Genomic DNA, 23,747 nt, shown 5'->3' with positions numbered 1-23,747 from the left:
ATCAAAGATATAATTCATAGATTCTTACTATTACTAAGATGAACCCTTTAAATCTGGCAAATACATGACAGTGTTATGGAAGGAGCACAGAGCTTGAAGTCTGGATCTGGAGGAGTTCTGGTTTCTGCCCTTACCCACTGGTTAATCCTGTGCAATGCATGGTATCTCTCTGAGCATCAGTTTCTTCATCTGCAATTAGGGACACAAAATCCATTTCACAGAATGTGAAATATCAGTTATTATTATAAATATACTACTTTATAGGGAGTAGTTTCCCTGGATAGTGCCTTTACTGAAAAACTCAGCATCAGATTCAGAAATAAAGAGTACATGATGATCACAATAGATAAAAAAAGTCTTTTTAATATCTGTATTTGCCAGATTCAAAAGGCCAGCAGCATAGAGAAAAAAAATCAATGACGGAATGAAGATAACAATGAAGCATAAGTGATATTGAAGAAGAACAGCTCAATAGTAAGCTGGAAATAATAAAATTCCAGCAGTTTCCTCAGATCAAGGACTTAAGTCTTATAAAAGAGTAAAGAGAACCATTTGGAAGATTTGACTATTGTGCTCAGGTATATTAGGGCTCACTCTTACTAACCTCATTTTAAAAATTGCAAAATTAACCTAATTTCTAATGTTCATATTATTAGTAGTTCAAGCATAGTTATACATAGGATTCTGATGGATGACCAGGTTATACCAACTGGTTGAGTGTCTAAAGTGTGATTTGAGGAATACACAAGGCTCTCTTCCCAAAGTACTATCCCAGTAGATTGCTGATTCTTCTTGAGAAGACACAACTCACTTTGAGCCAGACTGCCTGCGCTTGGATTCTACCTCCAAAATTTACTAGCTTAGTGATTCACACTCTCATCTTTAAAATGGGATAATAAAGGTACCTCATAATCGCATACTCCATAGGGTCGAATGAGCTATATTTAAAGACTGTACAAGTGTCAACTCCTATTATGTTAATGAGACAAGAGGAAAAGTCCGGAGAAAGGAATCGTGTCTTAATGAGAGATGTGTGTGTAAGTGTGTGTATAGGGAGTGGCCAAAGAATATCACAAAGAATAGTAGGGGTAAAAACAGAGTGAGTGCTAGAAAATAATATGAAGAGCCCACCCAGAAGGGCAGTGGGCATCAATTATTAGTTTCTCTTTTTTCATAGCTTTGCAGAGAATCACTTAGCCAACTACTGATAAAAGCACCTTTACTACTCTGGCTTCCAGAGAAAGATTAGTATACATCTTCTCTCTCACCATATAGCCCATTAACCCTTTTGTTTGTCAGTGGGAGAGTTTTCTGGTTCCCTATTCAGTTATTTTTTTCCCTCCAGTTCCATTTATTTAAAAAAAGCTTTTTTGGGGGCGCCTGGGTGGCGCAGTCGGTTAAGCGTCCGACTTCAGCCAGGTCACGATCTCGCGGTCCGTGAGTTCGAGCCCCGCGTTAGGCTCTGGGCTGATGGCTCAGAGCCTGGAGCCTGTTTCTGATTCTGTGTCTCCCTCTCTCTCTGCTCCTCCCCCGTTCATGCTCTGTCTCTCTCTGTCCCAAAAATAAATAAACATTGAAAAAAAATTTAATAAAAAAACAAAGCTTTTTTTTTGTACTAAGCAATAGGAGTACAAAGTTTGTTCAAGGTAAATCTTATATCTATGTAAGAAAGTTTGGTGACTGTGAAGATTTCTCAAGAAATTTTGATGGCAGTAAACATGTTTATTCTGGGAATGTTAATATCACTGCTCTATTTGTTGTTGCATTAAGTGGAATGTTAAATGATCTGAGAACTGATAATCCTCATTCTTACCACTTTGGATGTTGATAGCCAATACGACCACTTAGCCTTCATGTGACTTTTGCAAAGATGATGGTTCTGTGAATTATTTAGAATTGCATTTGTTTGTGACTTTCGATAAAACTCAGTGACAACATTTGAATCAACAACATTCATTTCTCTCCCATTAATGCCTGGATACAGGCATTCCGTGGCTCTAATGGCAGACAGTTCTGCTTCTTGAAGTGCTCAAAGACCCTGTCTTGGTGCTCTTCCATCCCATGGCCTCCATTTCTAAAGTCAAGCCAGCATATCCCTATCCAGACATTGGGAATGAAGGAAGGAAGAAGGGCTTGTTCCCACCATTTCAGGACCCTTCCTTGTGTTTTAGACAACACTCTACTCACATTCTGTTGGCCAGAACTTAGTCACAGGGTTGTGCCTAGCTGTAAAGGAAACTGAGAGCTGTACTCTTTCTTTTGTACAGCCATGTGCTTGGGAATAAGGGAGACTAGCTGTCTTGCAACAAATAGCAGCCTTTGCCATCCTGGGTCCGGGTAACTATTAATCAACCTGTAAAATGAGATACAATGCAAAATGCAATGGAATATTCATCTAGGTATTTCAAAGCCATCTCTGATAGCTCAGTTTCTTAAAATATAGTACTTAATTATCACAAAGGAGCTCACTTATTTCCAGGAGTGAATTAGAAGTTCAGTAAAAGACGATGTAATTTTAGTGATCTGCTTGGCTTCCTAAACCCATATTTATTAACTTCCCATAGCAGATTCCCACAGGGTCAGGTGCATGCTTGGTTGGAAGAGTAATTCCATTCTGACCTGGAAGAAATTTTAAAAATTTACATTTATGGCTTGAAGAGTCGCATCCCATGGATTTCCCTCTCAGACACTTTACTTGTTTCTAAACTTTTTTTTTTTTTAAATAAAATAAGTCCTTGCATTGAACTTCATTAATAGGTCCTCCAGGACCAAGGTTCTTTTCATTCCTCCAAAGGGCAAGTGCTAATGTTTTCTCTGAGGTCCTGCATCATCTGCCTCTGATGTCAACCACATCCAACTTTACACTCTGTAGAGTCCCCTGTTGCCTTGCCCCTGATGCTGAGACGCCCATTTGCTACCTACTGCTGAGCCATTATGCCACTCTGGGATTCTGGGCACTGCCTGGAGCTTTCTGGAGTGCTCATTCCACTAAAGTGTTTTTATTCTCTGGGTTTCTGCTTCCCTACCCAGTCAATTCCAGAATACTATCACCTCATATGCCTGATGATCAGATGAGAAGTTTGGATTAGCATGATATTACAAAAGAAAACACAACAAAAACCTGTTTAGTTATATACTTATCACTGTAGAGACACAGTCCAGGGTGGAATAGTTGGCAGAGGGAGGACCCTGCTAATGGTAGCTGCAGTTACAAATTAAACTTGAAGCTGATGGATGCACAGTGCAGAAGGATTCCTCACAGGAACAAACCAAAGAACCCCTGGAGAACAAACATTCAATCTGTCAAAGTTTATCATCATGTAAACCAAAATCAGGCACACTGAGATTGTTGGTAATCCCTTGGCAAACCATTATGCCTTCTTGGTTTGAAAATGACTTGTAAAAAGGATCCTCAAACTTGATCTTTGCAAATATTCAAAAGAAAATGTACTCCTATCTTTCAGAAAAGGAACTATCAGGGCGCCGGATAAGAGATTGGGCTTTGGATTCTGGCAGATCTCAGGAAACCCGAACTTCCTCTTGTCAGCTCTGTAACCTTGGGGAAACTGCACCATCTACTTAAACCTCAGTTTGCTCATCTTTAAAATGGGTATAATAACAGTACTTATAAGAATATTGTAAAGAGAAAGGAAATAATTTATTTAAATACTTAGTATACTATCTACACATTGTGTGCCCTTCATAAGTACCATTGTAAAAAGCAAGAAAGATACTAATGTAATGTAACTTCCTTGCTATCTTTTAAAATGAGCAGGTGGGGAATCACGCACAAACTAAACAAAAACAACAACAACATAGTATGATCCTCCATAGTACTTTAAATGACGTGGAAAACTCACAATTCTTTTTCTCCCCCAGTTTCATTGAGATGTAATTGACATATAGTACTGTATAGATTTAAGGTATAGAGCATAATGACTTGACCTATAAATACCACAATAAATTTAGTTAACATCCATCATCTTAAATACAAAAAAGGAAAAAGAATAAAATGTCTGTGATGAGAACAGTTACAACAGTTCTTGTGATGAGAAAGTTAAAAACTTTCTTTTTTTAATTAAAAAAATTATTTATTTATTTATTTATTTATTTATTTATTTATTTATTTGACACAGAGAGAGAAAGTGTGTAAGGGGGGAGAGAGGCAGAGGGAGAAGAGAAAGAGAATCTTAAGCAGGCTCTGTGCTGAGTATGGAGCTCGTTCCCATGACCCTGGGATCATGACCTGAGCTGAAATCAAGAGTCAGACACTCAGTCGACTGAGGCCCCCATGCATTCTAGTATCTAATTTCTTAACTTTTATATATATCACACAGCAGTGTAAACTATAGTCATCATGGGGTTCATTATATCTCTCGTACTTATTTCTTCTATAACTAGAAGTTTGTTCATTTTGACCACCTTCCTCCAATCCCCATTATCCCCACCCTTTGCTTCTGGTAATTGTAAATCTGATCTCTTGGAAAAATCATGATTCTTAGCATGTTCTACCATTATGCTGTACTAAACTCCATTAATGTGATGTTTATATTCTAGTTTTATGAGTGATGAGAAGTTCAGGGGAAACAACAGCTTTAATAAGGAAACCAAAAGGGAGGTGTCCTAGAATCTTTGCATAATTATGACTCCACCTAAACCCTACTTCTAATCTCCTAAATCTCACTATAAGTCTGTCGTGATTGCTATGATTTCTGGTACAACTAGCTATTACCGCACCTGTTTCAAGCTGGTAGAACCTGAAAAGGTCTTGCTTCATTTGACAAAGCAGAGAGATGCAGTTCTCACCTCATAAATCAAACAGGTATCAGGAAAAACTTCTCCACTTACAGAGCTGTCTGTGGATCAGTAGATCAGCATCACCTGGGAGCCTGTTAGAAATTCAGAATCTCAGGCCCCACCTTGAATCAGCTAACTCAGAATCTGCTTTATGACAAGATGCCCAGAGAAGCATTCAGGTGAAGAATATTTCACATCCTGTATTTCATTTAAAATTTAGCAATAGTTATTATACTGGAGTGATAGATTTGTTAAAAATTTCATGTTCCTTAACTTTGTCTTCTCTTCCATCCATCTTTGTTCTTGGCATGAAAAAGGAACATGGGCCATCACTATTTAAATTACTGTATCCTGTATTTTGTTCCTCACTTTGGTTTAAATGTTCTTGAGCTAGAAGAGTGGTAAAGCTCACCAGTTTTTATTTCAGAGAGACAGAGATTGTTCCATCTCTACCAGTTACCTAGAGTAAGTCAGTTTTCTCATCTATAAAATGGATATAATAGTAATGGTTCTTTTCCCACATAATTTTTTAGTGGCTCCCACAGCTTATAGGGTCACATAAGAGGCTCTGTATGATCAGCCCATTTTCTTGGGAACTCTGATTAGTTAGCTGAGACTAGACTGTAAGTGAGTCAAAATATTTAGAATTTATGCAATTTGAACTCTCCCGTTGATTTTATTTAGTTGTCAGTGGTGGTTTCTGTTTTCAAGATGAGGACACATTTTTATTTCCCATTGCTCAAGGCTTACTTAAATGCACCCAAATAAGACTGAATCCCCTATCTGTGCTCAGCACTATCCAGTGATGTGGACATAATACTGAGCAAGGTAGAAAAGCTGCTTCTCTCATGGGGCTTACGTTCTAGTAATAACTGTACAAATTGTAAGTATGTTTACCATACCTTATTACAACATTTACTTTCCCTTTTTGTTTCAGACAAATTTGTTTTAGGGCAAGGCTTGCTGCATTTCTCTATTATTTGAGTATCACAAACACAAAACCTAAAGGTGAAAGACAAAAAAAAAAATGCTGCCATTATTATCATCATCATCCCTACTATAATTATTTTAATTCTAATAACCTATAGTTTTAGAACTTAGAAATAAGTAAAAGACAGGTGTAATGCTACTTTTTCAGACTCATTATAACTATATGAAAAATTTAGAGCCACCAAACAGCATTTAAGTTTTAACCCCCCAGATTTTAGGGACCAAGAAGAGGCTAAGGACTAAATTTATTCTCATTCACCCTTGCAAATGAAGACCAAATGTATTCCAGAACTCAAAATACATGTATTTTGATTTTACAAAGATAATTCAAATAAGTAAAATTGGCATTTATCACTTTGCTAGTCTAACAACGACTGGCTCTTAATAAACACACACACACACACACACACACACACACACACACACACACGTTGCATGTATATATTTAACATTTTTTTAAATCAGGTATTACTTCACCAAATACTTTGAGTAAACTTACTAGGACACAGTGGTTGTTGGTTTTTTCCCCTCTTGGTAAGAATAATTCATAAGTTTGAAGAATGGTTTTATGTGGCCAGCTATGAGTTCAAGTTCAGACATTATCATTATCATTTCAATATCAAGCTAACTCATATGTAAAATATGATTACAAACAATCATGGGGTAGCACTTGGAAGACAAGGTTTCCTTCACCTGAAATTTTGCTCCATTTAAAGGTGGAAATGGACAGCAGATGGAGGTTAAAGACTAGGAACTCCCAGAATGGCTTACTGATGCTTGTTATTATCAACAGCAAAAATCCCCGATATATTTTCTTTATGGAAAGATGGTGATGAAGTGTGTGCACTACATTGTAACACTTCTTTTTTCTTGTACTTCTGAAAGCCATGAACTTCCTATTGGTGTCCTTTAAAAGGAAGCTGAAGTCAGAAATGGGTTGTTATTTCCTATTCATAATAACAGTGAAAAATGTGCTCCTGCCTGTAATTGGGAAAGTAATTTCCTAAAAAGAATTTAAGTAGGCCTTGAATAATAGTCAAGTGTAACCCAAACCCTTCTTGAACATGACTCACTGCTTCACTATTGTTTTCAGCCTCTGCGGGAGATGATGATTTTCTGAATTTCCAGCTATAGATTTGTTCCTGAGAAGTGGGATTGAAGTATTGTGAAAAAAGATCTAAACTGGTATATTTTGAAACTGGCTACCATTTGAAAGACTCTGTCCCTATAAAGAAATAGAATACATTAATAAAATGAAAAGAAAAGTGTTCATCATTTTTCTTTCTTATTTTGTTTCCCTCTAGTGCCTCGGTATTTTATATGGAGACATGTCCAACTCAAAGGCATTTGTTCATTTAAAAAAACTTGGGAAGTTCACTCTTATGATCTCTTAGAACCTGGGCACTATTTCCCCTTTCAGGACCATGTGTGGACCATAGCTCTGAATCCCTTCTCCCCCTTGGATCCACGAGCACTACTGAACACCTCTTTTCTGGATAATACTCAGATTTCAAGGGACGAAACACATGATATTATGTTTGTTTCCATGTCTTCTCCCTAGACCTGGTATTTTCATAAATTTAATAATTCTGCAAATGTAATGAAGTAAAGGTTTTAGGCTTGAGTTGGAACCACTTTTAGCTAGTAGGTTAATACAATCAAATCAGCTTATAAGCTTAATACAAACATTAGCTTTACTATGCTGTAACATCGTGATTTTTAAAAAGGGGGAATTGGATTAATATTTGGATTTCTGGTGTCAAGTACTCTGTTTTGAGCCAGAGACATCATCCTGGTCATATTTGTTATCATTCTTGAGCATCTGAGGCAATACGTGTCTGTCTTTCCCCTGGTCTTCAAAAAGAGAACAATAATCAAACCTTGCTACTATAGTAAGAGTTATTAGTTTGGGAGACAATTACTACCCTGTTGATGTTCTAAATGGTGAAGAATATGGTTTTTGGTCATTCTGGGCTGGTGCTCTGGAAGTGTGATTCAGAGCCACTTAAAATTCCCTTCCGCAGGAGGCAGAGTATATGTGGTCAGATGATATTTTTAAGGCTTTTCTAGGGCTTGGTGATCTCACACTTCAGACTGGACAACTTCCCACAATGACAGGTCTATTAATCAGGAAATGTAGGTGTGACAACCAGTCAGAGATGCCTTTGCCCTCTTCTCAAAGAAGAAGGTCCTGGACAGGCCAACTGAGAAGCACTTGGATGCACTGTGAGCTTGTCCAACCCTGACATTTTGTGACCTCAAATATATGGCCAGACGCCTCAACTTCACACTCCTTCCTTGCCTATTCACCATCAGATGATAATCAGGCGACACAATAAAAACATCGCTTGGATTTCACTCAGTTCCCTGATGTGTTTTTAAAGCTCCAGAGAAAACTGTTGAGCTGCAAGGGACATCCTGGGTATTTTGAATTAGAAAAGGGAAGGTTGAGATGAAGTAAACCTGGATGAGAAGTTTTCTTTGGCATTATTTTAAAGACAGTTGGCAGTAATCTTCAAAGGAGGGTGTGTGTTTATCTTTTTTGGCATGCCTTTTGTTTTACTCATTCTGGAGCCCCACCTTTTATTTGGGGTAATATTTTATCTGATATCCCTGGCAGCTGAGCTGAGACTGCTCACAGTTCCAAATTATCTGGTCAATTTAGGGGAAAACTCCAGTAATTTGAATTTTTGGCATCAATTAGAAAAATAACGTCCAAATAATTGCTCTGCAGTTCGGAATGTTGGTTGTTATGTTGAGACAACTGTAAATCAATCTGAACACTGCAAAATTCTGGCAACTCATTTAAATGGAACTCAGTGAAGTGAGACTATAAAAATAAAATATCAATGAACATTTTACTTCACTTAAAAATTTATTTTAGTTCTCTTACCTATTATCAGCAGCTTCACTTTTTAATGGAAGTAACAAGTAAGAAAGACAACATTTTAGGATCTTCAACTATCACTTGACTATAGAACCAAATTTTAAGATGGAAAGGTTCAAGAAGAGTTAATTCTTTTTTTTAAAGATTTTATTTTTGGGGCTCCTAGGTGGCTCAGTCACTTAAGCATCCAACTTTGGTTCAGGTCATGATCTCTCAGTTTGTGAGTTTGAGCCTCGCATTGGGCTCTGTGCTAACAGCTCAGAGCCTGGAGCCTGCTTCAGATTCTGTGTCTCCTTCTCTCTCTGTCCCTCCCCCACTCATGCTCTGTCTCTTTTTCTCTCAATAATAAATAAACATTAAAAAAATTAAGATTTTGTTTTTAAGTAATCTCTGCACCTAACATGGGGATCAAGCTCACAACCCTGAGATCAAGAGTTGCATGCTCTACTGACTTAACCAGCCAGGCACCCCAAGAAGAGTTAATTCTTTTTTTTTTTTTTTTTTTTGAGAGAGAGAGAGAGTGTGGGGAGGGGCAGTGGGAGAGGGAGAGAGAGAATCTTAACAGGCTCCATGAACAACGCGGAGCTGAACTTGGGGTTTAAGCTCACAACCATGAGATCCTGACCTGAGCCCAAATCAAGAGTTGGATGCTTAACCAACTGAGCCACTCACATGCCCCAAGAAGAGTTGAATCTTAATGTGAAAATATAGTGGCCAAGTGCATGGGTTTTGGAAGTATACAACCTTGAGGCTGAAAACATGTTCCACTGGGAGAACTCTCTGAGGCAAAAATTAAGTCTTCTTCCTTAAATGCCATTCTGTCTTTCATATCTAGCAAATTACCTGATGCATAGTAAAAGCTCAAATATATTTGGTGACTACATGAGTGATAAGGGCTTTTTTTTCTATGCATGATAATTCTTTTGAGTTAGTGTTTTTATATAAAAAGACTCCTCTGCTCTTTTCTAAGATCAGTTGGGTTCTGCAGCATGTCATATGCTTGAGAAGGCAAAACATCACTCAACAATCTCACATTCCTTGCTTCCTATTTCCTATTATGTTGCTCATTGTTGAGCATGCTAACAAAATTGTTTCTAAACCTACTTCCTTTTTTTTAAAACCTACTTCCTCATTCCTCATTGACTGGTTAAATGAGGTCAGAAATACATCTAATATTAAATGTTTTTTAACATTTATGTTTTAAAATATTTAATAAATGAAGGAGCCCCAGCATTTGGAGTCTATAAAGGGACAAGTCATCGAAACTAAGGAAAAAGGATTGCATTTCACTGTTAAAACCTTCAGTTGATTACCATCTTCTATATTCTATGACCTGAAGCCACCAGCTAATTTTGTCAGCACTTGAGTTTTATAACCACATAAAACTTTACGAACTTTATCCTCGAGGTCTCTCCATAATGGTAGGGTAATCCTGTGGAATATCAAATATATATATATCTTGAATATCTCAAATGGCTGCTTATCAGCTCATTTACCTTCATGAACCTTACATGAGCAATTATTATGGGACTGGCTCTGAGCCAAGCACTGGGGCATTTAAAAGCCAACATAGATATTTTATATCCAAAAATTATATGCTATAGTTTAGGATAGTGACATAAACACAAACAAAATATGGTCTGGCACAGGTAATAATAGAATATGTACAAAATAATGGCAAATTTCACAACAGGATGGTATTCAGAGACTGATAATTGCCTAACCAATATTAATTTTCCCCTCTTTCTTATAAAAGCCCTCCAATTTGTACCAGGTGGCAAAATGCCCAGCAAAAGACTCAATTTTCTATCCTCCCTTGCAGGAGATGTGGCCATGGAACTAAGTTTTGGCTAATGTAATGCAAGTGGAAGTTTAGGATTGGACTTTGGGGAAGTCTCCTTGGCTTGGGGACAAAAGACTAGGGCTTGCGGGCTGGATTGTGGTTGTGATGGCTGGAGCTCCAGGAGTAATATTGGAGGATAATGTGACCTCAATGATGAAAACAATATATAAAGGATGATAAGAAAGGCAGAGAGAAGGAGTCTAATCACTGATGACACAGCAGAACCCTGGACTGCCTCTCCTTCAATTTTGGGGTAGAAATACATTTCTGTCTTGTTTAAGCAGCTGCTATTTTCACTGTTACCAGAATCTAAATGCAATTCCAGATGATATTGAATGTGCAGGTTGTTTTGCTTTGTTTTGTTTTGTTTTAAGACAAAGGTGTTGGGGAAGGTAACAGAGAGAAAGTAATGCCTTGGCAGATTATGTTAAAGGCTGAATATGAGTTGCCCAGGTGATAGGAGATGAGGATTCCAGTAGAAGAATATCCATTGTCACTACTTACTTCATTAGATACTGTTTTCCTTAATGTTCGTGTTGTTTGGTTTGAAAATGATTTCAAACTTACAAAAAATTTGCAAGCATAAGAATAATACAAAGAGTACCTCTATACCCTTTACTCAGATTTCTATGGTGAACATTTTTTTGTTTTATTTGCTTATATTTGCTGCCTCTCTGTTTATGTATCTTATATTATATTGCCAATATTCAATTGTATACATCATGACCCTTTAACCCATTACCACTTTTCTCCTAAGTATTTTATTGTATTTTTCCTAAGAGTATTCTCTCTCATAATCATAGTTCACTCATCAACTTTAGTAAATTTAACATTGATGCAATAATTTCATCCAAGCGATTGTCCTTATTCAATTGCCCCAGTAATGCTCTTTATAGCATTTCCCTTTCCAATTTAGAATCCAGTCCAGGGTCGGATATTGTATTTAGTTGTTTTGTGTCTTTAACCTGGAATGTAGTAAAACAAATTGCCTTGCATTTTTAAAAATTGTTTTAATTTTATTTATTTGTTTTGAGACAGAGAGAGCAAGTGGGGGAGGGGCAAAGAGCGAGGGAGACAGAGAGAATCCCAGCAGGCCCTGCACTGTCATTGCAGAGCAGGATGTGGGGCTCAAACTTAAGAACCATGAGATCATGACCCCAGGTGAAACCAAGAGTTGGATGCTCAACCGACTGAGCCATCCAGGTGCCCCATCTTGCATTCTTAATTAGGCACATTTCCACAGCTGTTTCTTGTGTTTTATGCCAATAATATATGCTTTATTTATTTTTGAGAGAGCACAGGTGGGCGAAGGGTACAAAGAGAGGAACAGAGGATCTGAAGTATTTTCTCTGCTGACAGCAGCGGGCCTGATGCGGGGCTTGAACTCACAAACCACGAGATCATGACCTCAGCTGAAGTTGGTTGCTCAATTGACTGAGCCACCCAGGTGCCCCTATGCTAACAATATTCTTAAAGACTATAATCTTCCCCTCTTTTTAATAGGATATTCGTCATCGGTTTGATGTTTCCTCATGATTAGAGTCCGGTTATACATTCTCAAACACATGCTTCATAGGTGACGTGTGTCTTTCTCAAGGTATATCATCTGGAGACACACAGTGACCATCTGTTCCTCACTGGTGACATTAATATTAATTGCCCAGTGAACATGTTGCCTAGCTTCTGCCCTGTATAATTACTTTATTTTTTCACTTGAAATTAATTGGTGGTTTGTGATAAGGCACTTTAAGTCCATTCAAATCTTCTTGTTTTCAGCAAAATTTCTCTCTGGATTTAGCTGGCATCCATTGATGATTCTTGCCTGATCTAGTCTTTACTATAATGCTGCAAATGATTCAACTCCAGCATCCCTTCTGTATTAACCAGCCAGCCCTCAGCATTCTGCCTTAAAAGCATGAGACCTCCTTTCTAATTTATTTATCTTTTCAAAAAATTATTTATTTATTTATTTATTTATTTATTTATTTATTTATTTATTTAATTGTCAAGTTAGCTAACATACAGTGTATATAGAGTGTGCTCTTGGCTTTGGGAGTAGATTCCTATGATTCATCACTTACATAAAACACCCAGTGCTCATTCCCTCAAGTGTCCTCCTCAATGCCCATCACCCATTTTCCCCTGCCCCCTTCCACCCTCACCCCCTTCCACTCTCAGTTTGTTCTCTATATTTAAAAGTTTCTTATGGTTTGCCTCCCTCTCTGTTTGTAACTCTTTTTTTTCTTCCCTTCCTTTGAGGTCTTCTGTTAAGTTTCTCAACTTCCACATATGAGTGAAAATATGATACCTGTCTTTCTCTGACTGGCTTATTCCACTTAGCATAATACCCTTCGGTCCCATCCACGTTACTGCAAATGACAAGATTTCATTCTTTTTCGTTGCCAAGTAGAATTCCATTGTATGTATGTACCATATCTTCTTTATCCATACATCAGTTGATGGACATTTGGGCTCTTTCCATAATTTGGCTTTTGTTGATGATGCTGCTATAAACTTTGGGAGGTACATGTGCCTCTGTGAATCAGCACTCCTGTATCCTTTGGATAAATTCCTAGTAGTGCTATTTCTGGATCATAGGGTAATTCTATTTTTAATTTTTTGAAGAACCTCCACACTGTTTTCCAGAGTTGCTGCACTGATTTGCATTCCCACCAACAATGCAAGAGAGTTCCCCTTTATCCACATCCTTGCCAACATCTGTGGTTTTCTGGGTTTTAATTTTAGCCACTCTGACCAGTGTGTGGTGGTATCTCAATGTAGCATGAAATGCTATGTAGTATGAAATGCTACGAAATGCAATGTAGGATGAAAGACCTAAATGTGAGACAGGAAACCATCAAAATCCGAGAAGAGAAAACAGGCAACTATCTCTTTGACCTCAGCCGCAGCAAATTCTTGCTTGACATGTCTCCAAAAGGCAAGGGAAATAAAAGCAAAAATGAACTATTAGGACTTAATCAAGATAAAAAGCTTCTGCACAGCAAAAGAAACAATCAACAAAACTAAAAGGCAACCAACAGAATGGGAGAAAGTATTTGCAAATGACATATTGGATAAAGGGTTAGTATCCAAAATCTATAAAGAACTTACCAAACTCAACACCCAAAAAGCAAATAGTCCAGTGAAGAAGTGGGCAGAAGACATGAATAGACATTTTTCATAAAGAGACATACAAATGGCTCACAGACACATGAAAAGATGCTCAACATTGCTCATCATCAGAGAAATACAAAACAAAACTACATGGAGATACCATATCTTTTTTTATTCAGTAACATACTCATTAGCTCATATTTTTCAATGGTTTATGATTCATTACTGTAATTAATAGTTTGGTGTTTATATTATCCCCAGTTTGACTTGGCAATCGAAGGCCCTTTTCCAGTTGGTTCCGTGTCCTGGTTGCAAGCCCCCATTCCTTTTTTTTTAAGCTCTTCTTCATTTTCTGACATAACAATATATTCCTGACTAATCTTGTACTATAGAGAATCTAGTGGGTAATTAGTGAATAGCACATTATATCTTTGAACCCTCAGCCTAACTCATAGCAAGTGTTTATGCAGATACGTTTGATATAAATTTTAAAGCATTTAGCCCAGCATAGCTCCATGAAGTACAGCCTTGTTTCCTTTAGTTGGAATGGTATTAAAGGCCAAATTTTGGGATTAGGTATGTTTATGGTTACTGAGGTGTCTTTGCTTCTTGGCCCTTTAAGTATGCAAAGTTAGGAAGTATGCATGTATATGTATACATATACACATGTAAACATATAGACACATATGCACACACATGTGTACAAACACATGCATATACACATTCTGATATATTTTAGAAATTAAGAGTCCACATCAATACTTCCAATTCCAGTCCATTCCCGTGAGGTTCTATCTTGCCAGTCACTGTTGTATATTTCTGTGTTCCTTCTTCGTTAGTGAGAACTCTGGCTCTCAACAACACATTTACTCATTGCTTAATCCTATAAAATATCTCAGTTGTTTCAGAATCACTTCACTCATTCCACTACAATAAGTAAATCTACTAAAAAGGACTTTAGAACTTGTTTGCAAATTCTCTATCCCCACCTTCCACCCCATAAATATTATTTTAATGGAAGAACAAATTTTAAAGTCACTGAGAGACTTTCATCTACTATTGACACAAGACTGTCGATTGAATGTGGAAATAGTGTTTGCTCTAAAGTTCAGTGGTTCCTGTACTTGGCACATTCATACTGTTAAGTGTAAATCCTAAATGACTAGGATATGTGTATGTGCGTGCCCTGCACACGCTAACGATTGGTAAAGCACCAAGAGTATTTCTTTTAAAATTGCTTGTGTTTGCTTTACCCTTTTCTCTTTTACACCACTCCCTACAGAAAAATAGCAAGTTTCACCTTAAATTCATACTGCTAGATGAAAGAATTCTGTTTGAAAAAGACTACATATTATGTGTCACTTGGAAGAGGCAAATCTATAGAGGCAGCAAAAAGATTTGTGGTTGCCAGGGACTTGGTGGAGAGAGGAGTACAGGGATTTTTAGGGTAGTGAAACTGTTCTTTCTGAAGTTTAATGGTAGAGATATGATTTTATGCTCTTGTCAAAATCCATAGAATGGTACAACACAAAGAATGTACCCTAACATTCACTATGCACTTAACAATAAAGTTAATAATAATCTGTCAATGTTGGCTCATTACAGAGCAAAATGTGTATACACTGTCTGGAGCTTTCAAAGGACACCCATGTGTCATTGCTCTATGTTGTTACTGGCACCTATCCAAGGAACAGGCAGACCATTGGCAAACTGGCTTATAGGGAGACTAGTTCAGGTGTAGAAGAATCTTCCCTGGGAGTGTAACAAAATGTTAATCAAAAGAAAAAAATATTGGCTCATCAATTGTAAAAAATGCTCATGAGAGAGGTTATGCTCATGAGAGAGGTTAATAATAGAGGAAACTAGAAGAATGGGATGGTCAAGGGGATATATGGGGTCTCTGTACTTCTACCCAATTTTTTCATAAACCTAAACCCTCTCTAGTAAATAGTCTTTCAATTAAAAACAATAACAAACTTCAAATGTAGAAAACCTCAACTAAAGAAACAGAGAGCTTTTATTTATTTTTTATTTTTTTAATATAATTTATTATCAAATTGGTTTCCATACAACACCCAGTGCTCATCCCAACAAGTGCCCTCCTCCCTGCCCATCACCCATTTTCCCCTCTCCCCCACCTCCTATCTACCCTTAGTTTGTTCTCAGCCCTTAAGAGTTTCTTCTAGTTTGCCTCCCTCCCACAGAGAGCTTTTAAAACAAACCCAGCATAGTCATTAATTAATGCATCATCTAAGAAGCTGAACTAAATATTGCCAAAGGCTTTTTGTTATTGTTGTTTTTATCAATTTTTTTCTGTTTTAATAAATGGAAGTTATAATACATTTGGAAATTTTTAAAAGTAGAAATAATTATATATTTTTTGACTTTCAATGATCTTTAAACCATCTTTAAAATAAACTCTCATAACTCTACTAAGGCAAATCCTATTGGAATTATCCAGTTCCCTTCTGCACTGTGCAATTACAATGCTATGAAGACTTTCTGGGCTGTTCTCAGTGGTCAGCCCACTGAATCTGAGTTCAGATTAGCAGACTCCTGAATTGTGCTTTCACGGTGGTGACTACTCTTTCTTGAGCTTCCTGGTTCTCTAACTGTGGAGAAGCAGCCATGTTCCTGGGCCTGACTTCTGGGGAGACACACAGTTTTATTTTCTTTCTGCAGCCATGGGAGACACTGCTCAGGGAGCATTGACAGATGGGTTATGTTTTGTATCAGGGCCCATAGTAGTCGGGCAAAGGATTCTCTTTCTCTGCATCTTCAGGACAGTGACCTTGATCACCTACATTAAGTATAAGTCCATTTGCTCTAAGATCCTCAGCAAAATTTTTGTGCCAGTTACTTTATACTTGGAAAATGGCTTCCTCATTCTGAGCACAGCTATGCAGCTATGCCCCAGGACTGTGTATCCTTGTTGCTTAACTGCCTTGATGTTCTGCTCTGTTAGTTTATCTTGGCTTTGAATGGAAGAGAGAGTAGCAGTCTAAAGCGGGTTGGCTTTGATGAAAAGTGTGGTTTTCAGATCGGTTCCAATGTCTCTCCCAGTCTTATGATTCATGTCATCTCTCTGGTACCCATTTTTGGTAACAGCACCATAACCTTTTCATGCCAGCCATCTGATAGATTTCATGAATATAAAGGAATATTATTTAGCTATCAATAATACAAGTGTGTTGGTTATTGTCAATATAATAAATGACAAATGTGATAATCGCCAGAAAGAAGCAAAATGCAGAGTTGATACATACATTGGTGGCAATAGTATGAAATTTAATTTTATTATCATGAGGTCAGAAGAAAATTTGGTGAGAGCGTTTGGAATCTAATAATGTTTATCAGTTTTCTTTTCCTTGTGTAATGATGCCAGAGTAGCTACACAGAATTCATTTTGCAGAATGTGTTAGTGTGTTTCAGGCTTTGCTGTACTCTCTTGTAAACCTGAAAATATGGAGGAGGGGTGACTGTTAGAAATTCTGACTTGGAGTGCCTGGGTGGCTCAGTCAGTTAAGTGTCCGACTCTTGATTTTGGCTCAGGTCATGATCTCGCGGTTCATGAGTTCAAGCTTCATGTCAGGCTCTGTGCCGACAGTGTGGAGCCTGCTTGGGATACTCTGTCTCTGTCTCTGTCTCTGTCTCTCTCTCTCTGTCCATCCCCTGCTCTCTCTCTCTCTCTCTCTCTCTCTCAAAAATAAATAAAACTTAAAAAAAATTTAAAAATAAAAAAGAAATTCTGGCTTGGAGACTGTATTGGTTAGCTAGGGCTGCCATAACAAAGTGACATGGATTGGGTGGCTTAATACATACAACTCTGTCATATATCAAAGTTAAATATTTGCGTGAATTTCCTTCTGTGGTTTTTGTCCAATTAATCAGCTAATCAATGTATCTATCCCTATAGACCACCACGTTGATTACTACAGCTTTATAACAAGTTTTTATAGCTGGTGAGACAAGTTTTGCATCCTACCACTGCCTTCTTATTCAGAAAGTTCTTGGGTGTTCTCTCTTGTCTATGTAAACTTTAGAATCAATTTATGCATTTCCATGAAGAGCTCTATTGATGCTTTATTTGAAACCTCATTAGGTCTGTGGATTATTTTGGGAAAAATTACTGTCTTTATAATATGAAATCTTCTTATCTAAGAACACAAGATCTGTTTTCATTTTATTCAGATATTATTTAATGACTTTCTAGAAATCTTCATAATTTTCTGCATATCATAATTTTCTTGTATATTGCAATTTAGTAAGCATAGCTAAGGAGGTGTTTCTTCTATTTTAATCTATATATTTTTGTGAGATATCTCTTTTTAAGTTCTTATAGCTATTAAAGCTAAATATTGAAATAAAATGATTTTAGAACCAGATGTTTGAATTATATGCTAATTGAAAAGAATTAATTACAAACTAATATTTTTATTCAGAAAAAATGTACTTATCAACTAAAATAATTAAAATATTATTTATGTTATTTCTTTTTTATTTCTATTATGTATATTATGCTTTATAAGGAATATGTGTCAGTCAAATTCCTGCTAAGGAAATAGAAAGACCTAGAGGATGAAGGTTAAACAAAGCTGCTGATGGCTTTCAGGAAATCAGGATTTGCAGGAGTTGTAGGTGACTCAGCTACCTGTTCACCACTGAAATGAAATAATTCACAGGAAGAATACCAGACGCTTCTGGAAACATCTTACTTACTGTTTGCCAAAGAACATGACATGGGTACCAGTGGCAAGGAACAATATTATGGTTTCTGCATCTCTCCCACTGTCCAAAGCTTGTGTGAGTCTTCTCATAGGCAGAATGTAACACAAAACCCATTGGCAGGGATTCTGAGAAATGTAGGTCCTACTCTTCTAGCCTTTGTGAATAAGATATCTTTCAAGGTGGATAGAGCTGGGTTACCTGTGCATGATCTGCACAACACAAAATATACAAAAGTGCAAATAAGAAGTCAATGTACTAGATAATGGTAGGCGATCAAAATGCTTTTATGCTAGTAAGGATATGTAATCCATTGTTTTTTAGATAGTACTTCCCTAGTGCCCAGCGACTCTAGGGACTCTCTCACTTATCCCGTTACTGTCTCTCTAATTCACAACCTCCTCTGTGTCATCTTGCTTTTTGATTACTTTCTCCTTCACCATGCAACAGACTTTTAAGACACATCAATTTCTTTCTCCTCTGTCTTGTGCAGAACCTATGGTGTGTCGTCATTCTTTGGCTCTGAGTCGTTTCCTCCTGAAGACCCACCTGGGTAAAACAGGCCTTAGAAGGTACAGTTGAGTGGGCAATTCTCAAAAGCTCGAATAGGGGCTGGGGAGAGAAGTCTATAAACTGCCATTCATGAATCAATTTTGCTCCAGCACACAAAAACAGAAATGATCACAGACAGTACAGGTCTCTGTCCCTGAGGTAACTCTGGTCTAGTCCCAAAGGGTCTTGATAACATCCCACAGACATTTTGTATGACTTCTTTCTCGCAGCAACCCCTTGTCTTTCAGTTTTTGTCTTTCTGGCCTCCAGGAACTGGCCGATTATTTCATCTACCCCTACTGTGGATAAGTCAGAGAGTCTTCCTTAGTGCAAAAAACAAAATAACAACAACAAATCGCCTTCATTGCCCCACCCACTCAATGCTGGCACTCCTGAGGGTCATGCCTAGTTCACAAGTGATTCATTCACAGGGCCACCACAACTGACTCCCACTGAGAATCAACATGAGACTCAGCTCTCACCCAGTCTGACAGCTCAGCGCACCTCTGCAGTCTCTGGGATTCTCTCACTCACTGTAAGACTCCTCCCCTCCAGTAGAGAGGTAGTTTTATCCCTTGTAGGCCAGCAGAGTAACAGCACTTTTATCACCCAATATTGCATTCTGTCCAAAGTAAGCAGAATCATACATCAAAAATAGAAAGATAGTGATGTCAGATTGGGTCTAGCAGGAATCCTTGAGATAAAAATGTGGGGGCTGGAACCAAATTCCTCTCAAGCCTTTGACTTTTCCCATGACTGATATGGCCTGTGGAAACAAGGTTATGGTTAGAAGTCATTAATACCTCTCTGCACACACAGTGGCTGTTAGGATTGAAAAATAACCCCATGGAAAAAGAACCCCATTGAAAAAGAACCCCATGCCTGCTCTCCGTCTGAGGCCTATTGTTTCCTGAGATATAAGGAGTACCAGAGTCCTCCTTCCTGGATTGTCAGGAGCTGTTTCACCAGTGCTCATGGAGGGAAGGAGGGCAGAAAAGAGAGAAGTAGAAATGGTATTTATGCAAAATGTCCTGTATGAGTTCCACTCTTTTCTTGCTTCATTACAAGTAATATTAGCCAAGCTGTTTTGTTTTGTAATGATCTTTTTAATGTTTTTTTAATTTCTTTTATTTTTGAGAGAGAGAGAGAGAGAGAGAGCACGAGCAGAGGAGGGGCTGAGAGAGAAGGAGCAGAGGATCTGAAGCAGGCTCTGTGCTCACAGCAGATGGTCCAACACGGGGCTCGAACTCACGAACTGAGAGGTCATGGCCTGAGTGTAAGTGCTCAGTTGAGCCATCCAGGCGCCCCTGATTTTGTTTTAATATGTTAAGGATACCAGTAACAGAATAAGGCTGCAGGCATTTTAAGATAAATGTGGATTTTTAGATAAAAACACTGTAATATTGACTTCCTCTAAAGAAGCTGTAGATAATCTTATGCCCCTGGCCAAGGAACTTGCTCTTAATGCCACACATGAGGAAGTCACAGCTGCCAAATTCCTCTGCACAATCCCTAAAGAATGTCTTTGCTTTTAAGAGTGTATTTGTTTAGGCCTTGTCAGATGGGGCTGTGAAGGGTGGGTCAGCCCACAGGCTGGGCTACATACCTTCCCTGGGACACCCAAGAAGCTACCCAGCCACTCACAGGGCACTGGGAACTTCAGGTGCCACATTAGAATTTTTGTGTGTGGTTAGGCATTTGCCCAGAGGTATCTGAAGTGCTTCATGAGGGCTTCTTGACGGTAATTTTTTGTTGTTACTTTTTAATAACTTTATTTACCTTCAGTTATGTCTCGCTGATAGAACTTTTACCATTTCTTTTTTTTTTTTTTCAACGTTTTTTATTTATTTTTGGGACAGAGAGAGAGAGACAGAGCATGAATGGGTTAGGGGCAGAGAGAGAGGGAGACACAGAATCGGAAACAGGCTCCAGGCTCCGAGCCATCAGCCCAGAGCCCGACGCGGGGCTCGAACTCACGGACCGCGAGATGGTGACCTGGCTGAAGTCGGACGCCTAACCGACTGCGCCACCCAGGCGCCCCATCTTTTACCATTTCTTGATTTGCCACTGCTATCAAGGCAAATCACAGTTATGTGACTTATGTTGGCTTTCTTTCCTTCTAATCTTTGCAGGCAATTCAGGAAGCCCCTGAAGGAACCCCACACTGTTTCACTGCTGTGGACTCTGCTGAGTGAATGAAAGAGAGAGGAAGGTGTTTAATGCTGCTATTTTTTTTAATGTTTATTTATTTTTGAGAGACAGAGACAGAGCACGAGGGGGGGAGGGGCAGAAAGAGAGGGAGACACAGAATCTGAAGCAGGCTCCAGGCTCTGAGCTGCTGGCACAGAGCCCGATGTGGGGCTCAAACTGACGAACTCTGAGATTATGACCTGAGCCGAAGTAGGACACCCAACCGACCGAGCTACCCAGGTGCCTCTAATGCTCCTATTTTATGATGTGACCCATTGCTTTGCTATCCCAGTCTCGTCTTACTAAGCGCTGCCTTAACCAATGCGACTCCAGGTTTTTTTCCTTACTGTTGGAGAAATAAGGATCTGGGTGAAAGAGTAAAGGACCATAGACCTTATCAAGTAGCTTCATTAGAAGCCCGCTAGGAATTATTCTTGCTGCAAGACAGAAGTTTGCTCCCATTTAATTTTTTCATTTAATTTTAACAGAGGCAAAATAGGGCTTGGTTGGGAAAGGAGAGGCAGAGAGGAAATATATGCTTACAGGTTTCAGTAATATGGGGACAGTGCCGTTTATATATGCTTTTTTTCTAGAGTTTGAGATTAAAAGTGTGCAGACAACCTTACTTCTTAAGTAAAGGACAAGAAACAGTGGCTTACACTTATGCATAGGATACATGAAGAATAGTATCTGATTCTGTAACATGAACACATCAACTTAGAAAACTTTTTTTCCAGCTCATAGCTTACCATTTAGCCTGTGATGACTTTTTGTTTTAATAGTGGAAGGTTGAGGTATGACACAACAAACCTTCATAAGGAAATACATTTATCCAGAAAAGAAGTGGGAACTGAATGTGTCCTCCTCGCTGCCTACATTTTCTACACCTACTTGTTTTACAGGACTTATGGAGAAACAAAGCAGGTGAAGTGGGCAGATGCTAATGCAGTGCAGAGTGAAGGGTGCTGGGAAGGCCCAACTTTTTAAGAGTCACATACTTCAGCTGTGAAACGGGAGTGAATTCCAGTCCAGTTTTTTGTGGGGGCCTTCCCTGGACTCCCAGAGGCTGTGGACTCTGGAGCTGCTCCAGAAGTCTAACAGAGGGAGGGAGCCTGAGGTTGACTTTCCTCATGTGGGCCTCCTCGGGTTGGTGTTGTGCAAGCAAAGATCAAACACTTAACATTTCCCAGCCTTTCTAGACGGGGTTGGCCATGGGTGTGTGAAGTCAGGGTCCACTCCCTGTTTCTGTGTTGCAGAACTATAGTTAGACTGGATAGGCAAGTCAGGTTATAGGAGTGCTTCTGAGGGGAGAAAATCCTAACCATGGCACCTTAGATCACATGTGACGGTGGGAAATCTAGCGTCGGCTTCCAAGCACAGGAAACATGCGCACTGGCATGAAAAGACTTCTCCCCGGAAGACAGGGAATAGTGTGCAGTGGAAAGTGGAAGGTAGGGCCTGTTGCAGCAGCAGCAGCAGCAGGAAGAATGGAAGCAAGTAGCAGGAGGTTAAAAGTCCTGGCTCTTCTCTGTGCCACCTGCCTGCTGTGAAACCCTAGGCATATTGCTTAACCTCTCTGAATCTCAGTTTCTTCATCTATGAAATGAAGATTATAATAGTACTTTAGAAAGACGTTGCGAGGATGACGTCAGATAAGGTTTAAGTGCTTTGAAGCTTATCTGAGAGAGTAGGTGGCCAAGGAATGTTCCATAATTTTGAACAGACTTTGGTCTTGCTTCTCTACACAAATGAAGTTGTTGGCAGTTTGGCAAAGTCACCTGACCATTCAGAACCTCAGTATTCTTTTCTAGAAAATGAGGTTTACGGTAGATGTTTATGATCTTTTTTTTTCTCATTTAGTGTTCCCCCTCCACAGGGAGGAGGAAAAGGAAGAGGCATGGTTTTTTCAGTAGGATTCAGTTAGCATTGGCCAGAGGTTGGCTCAGTACTGCCAGCTCCCGTTCCTGCAGAACATTCTGTCCATGCTCATTCCTTGACCATATTGTCTATGGCTGCCTCCTGCTGCAACAGCAGAGTTGAGTTTTGGGATATGGCCCACAAATCCTAAAATAAAGTATTTATCATCCTACCCTTTAAGAAAAAGATTGCTGACCTCTGGCCATAGAACAAGGAACAAAAAGAAGGATTGATTCTGAGTTGCATCAATTATGTTAATAGTGAAAGGTGTTAGGGGCACCTGGGTGGCTCAGCTGGTTAAGCATCCAACTCTTGATTTCAGCTCCGGTCATGATCTCACCCTTCATGAAATAGAGCCCTGTGTGCTGTGCACTGACAGTGCAGAGCCTGCTTGTGATTCTCTCTCCCCTTTTCTCTCTGCCTCCCCCCACCCCCACTTGTGCACGTGCGCGTTCTCTCTCTAAATAAGTAAATAAATAAACAAACTTTTAAAAAAATAATGAAAACTGCTATAACATTTGTATTATGCTTGATGCTTTCACAACAACCTTTGTCTCTATCTGTACCAGAGCCAAGGGGTGTCATATTTTGTTTGCTAACGAAAAATTTATGAAAAATGATCTTGATGGTTTCTTGGAAATTTTTTCTGATTGGGAAGAAATATTCTGTAAGATCCACTTTTGTAACTGTCATATTTTAAACATTGACTTTGGAACCGTAGGTCAGTATTGT

General features: G+C 38.7%; 1 protein-coding gene across 16 annotated transcripts in view; it reads left to right on the top strand.

Annotated features, from left to right (window-relative positions):
• The window catches only part of SCEL (sciellin), a 322,196-nt gene that overhangs the window by 171,893 nt on the left and 126,556 nt on the right, over positions 1-23,747 (top strand). For 6 of the 16 annotated variants that reach the window (XM_040487308.1, XM_040487314.1, XM_040487313.1 and 3 more), the window contains exon 1: positions 4,862-4,976. The exons of 4 other annotated variants lie outside the window; for them this stretch is intronic. In XM_040487308.1, coding sequence (XP_040343242.1) covers positions 4,949-4,976 — 28 coding nt within the window. In that variant the 5' untranslated portion in view covers positions 4,862-4,948. Of the gene's footprint in view, positions 1-4,860; positions 4,977-23,747 lie in introns of those variants that run through there. 6 more of the 16 variants (XM_040487312.1, XM_040487315.1, XM_040487306.1 and 3 more) reach the window with 3 other exon arrangements.

The sequence above is a fragment of the Herpailurus yagouaroundi genome, unplaced genomic scaffold (assembly GCF_014898765.1).
Source record: "Herpailurus yagouaroundi ecotype Mexico unplaced genomic scaffold, PumYag 164, whole genome shotgun sequence".
NCBI lineage: Eukaryota > Metazoa > Chordata > Mammalia > Carnivora > Felidae > Herpailurus > Herpailurus yagouaroundi.
The sequence above is the reverse complement of the archived record's forward strand: the minus strand, read 5'-3'. Positions and strand labels throughout refer to the sequence as shown.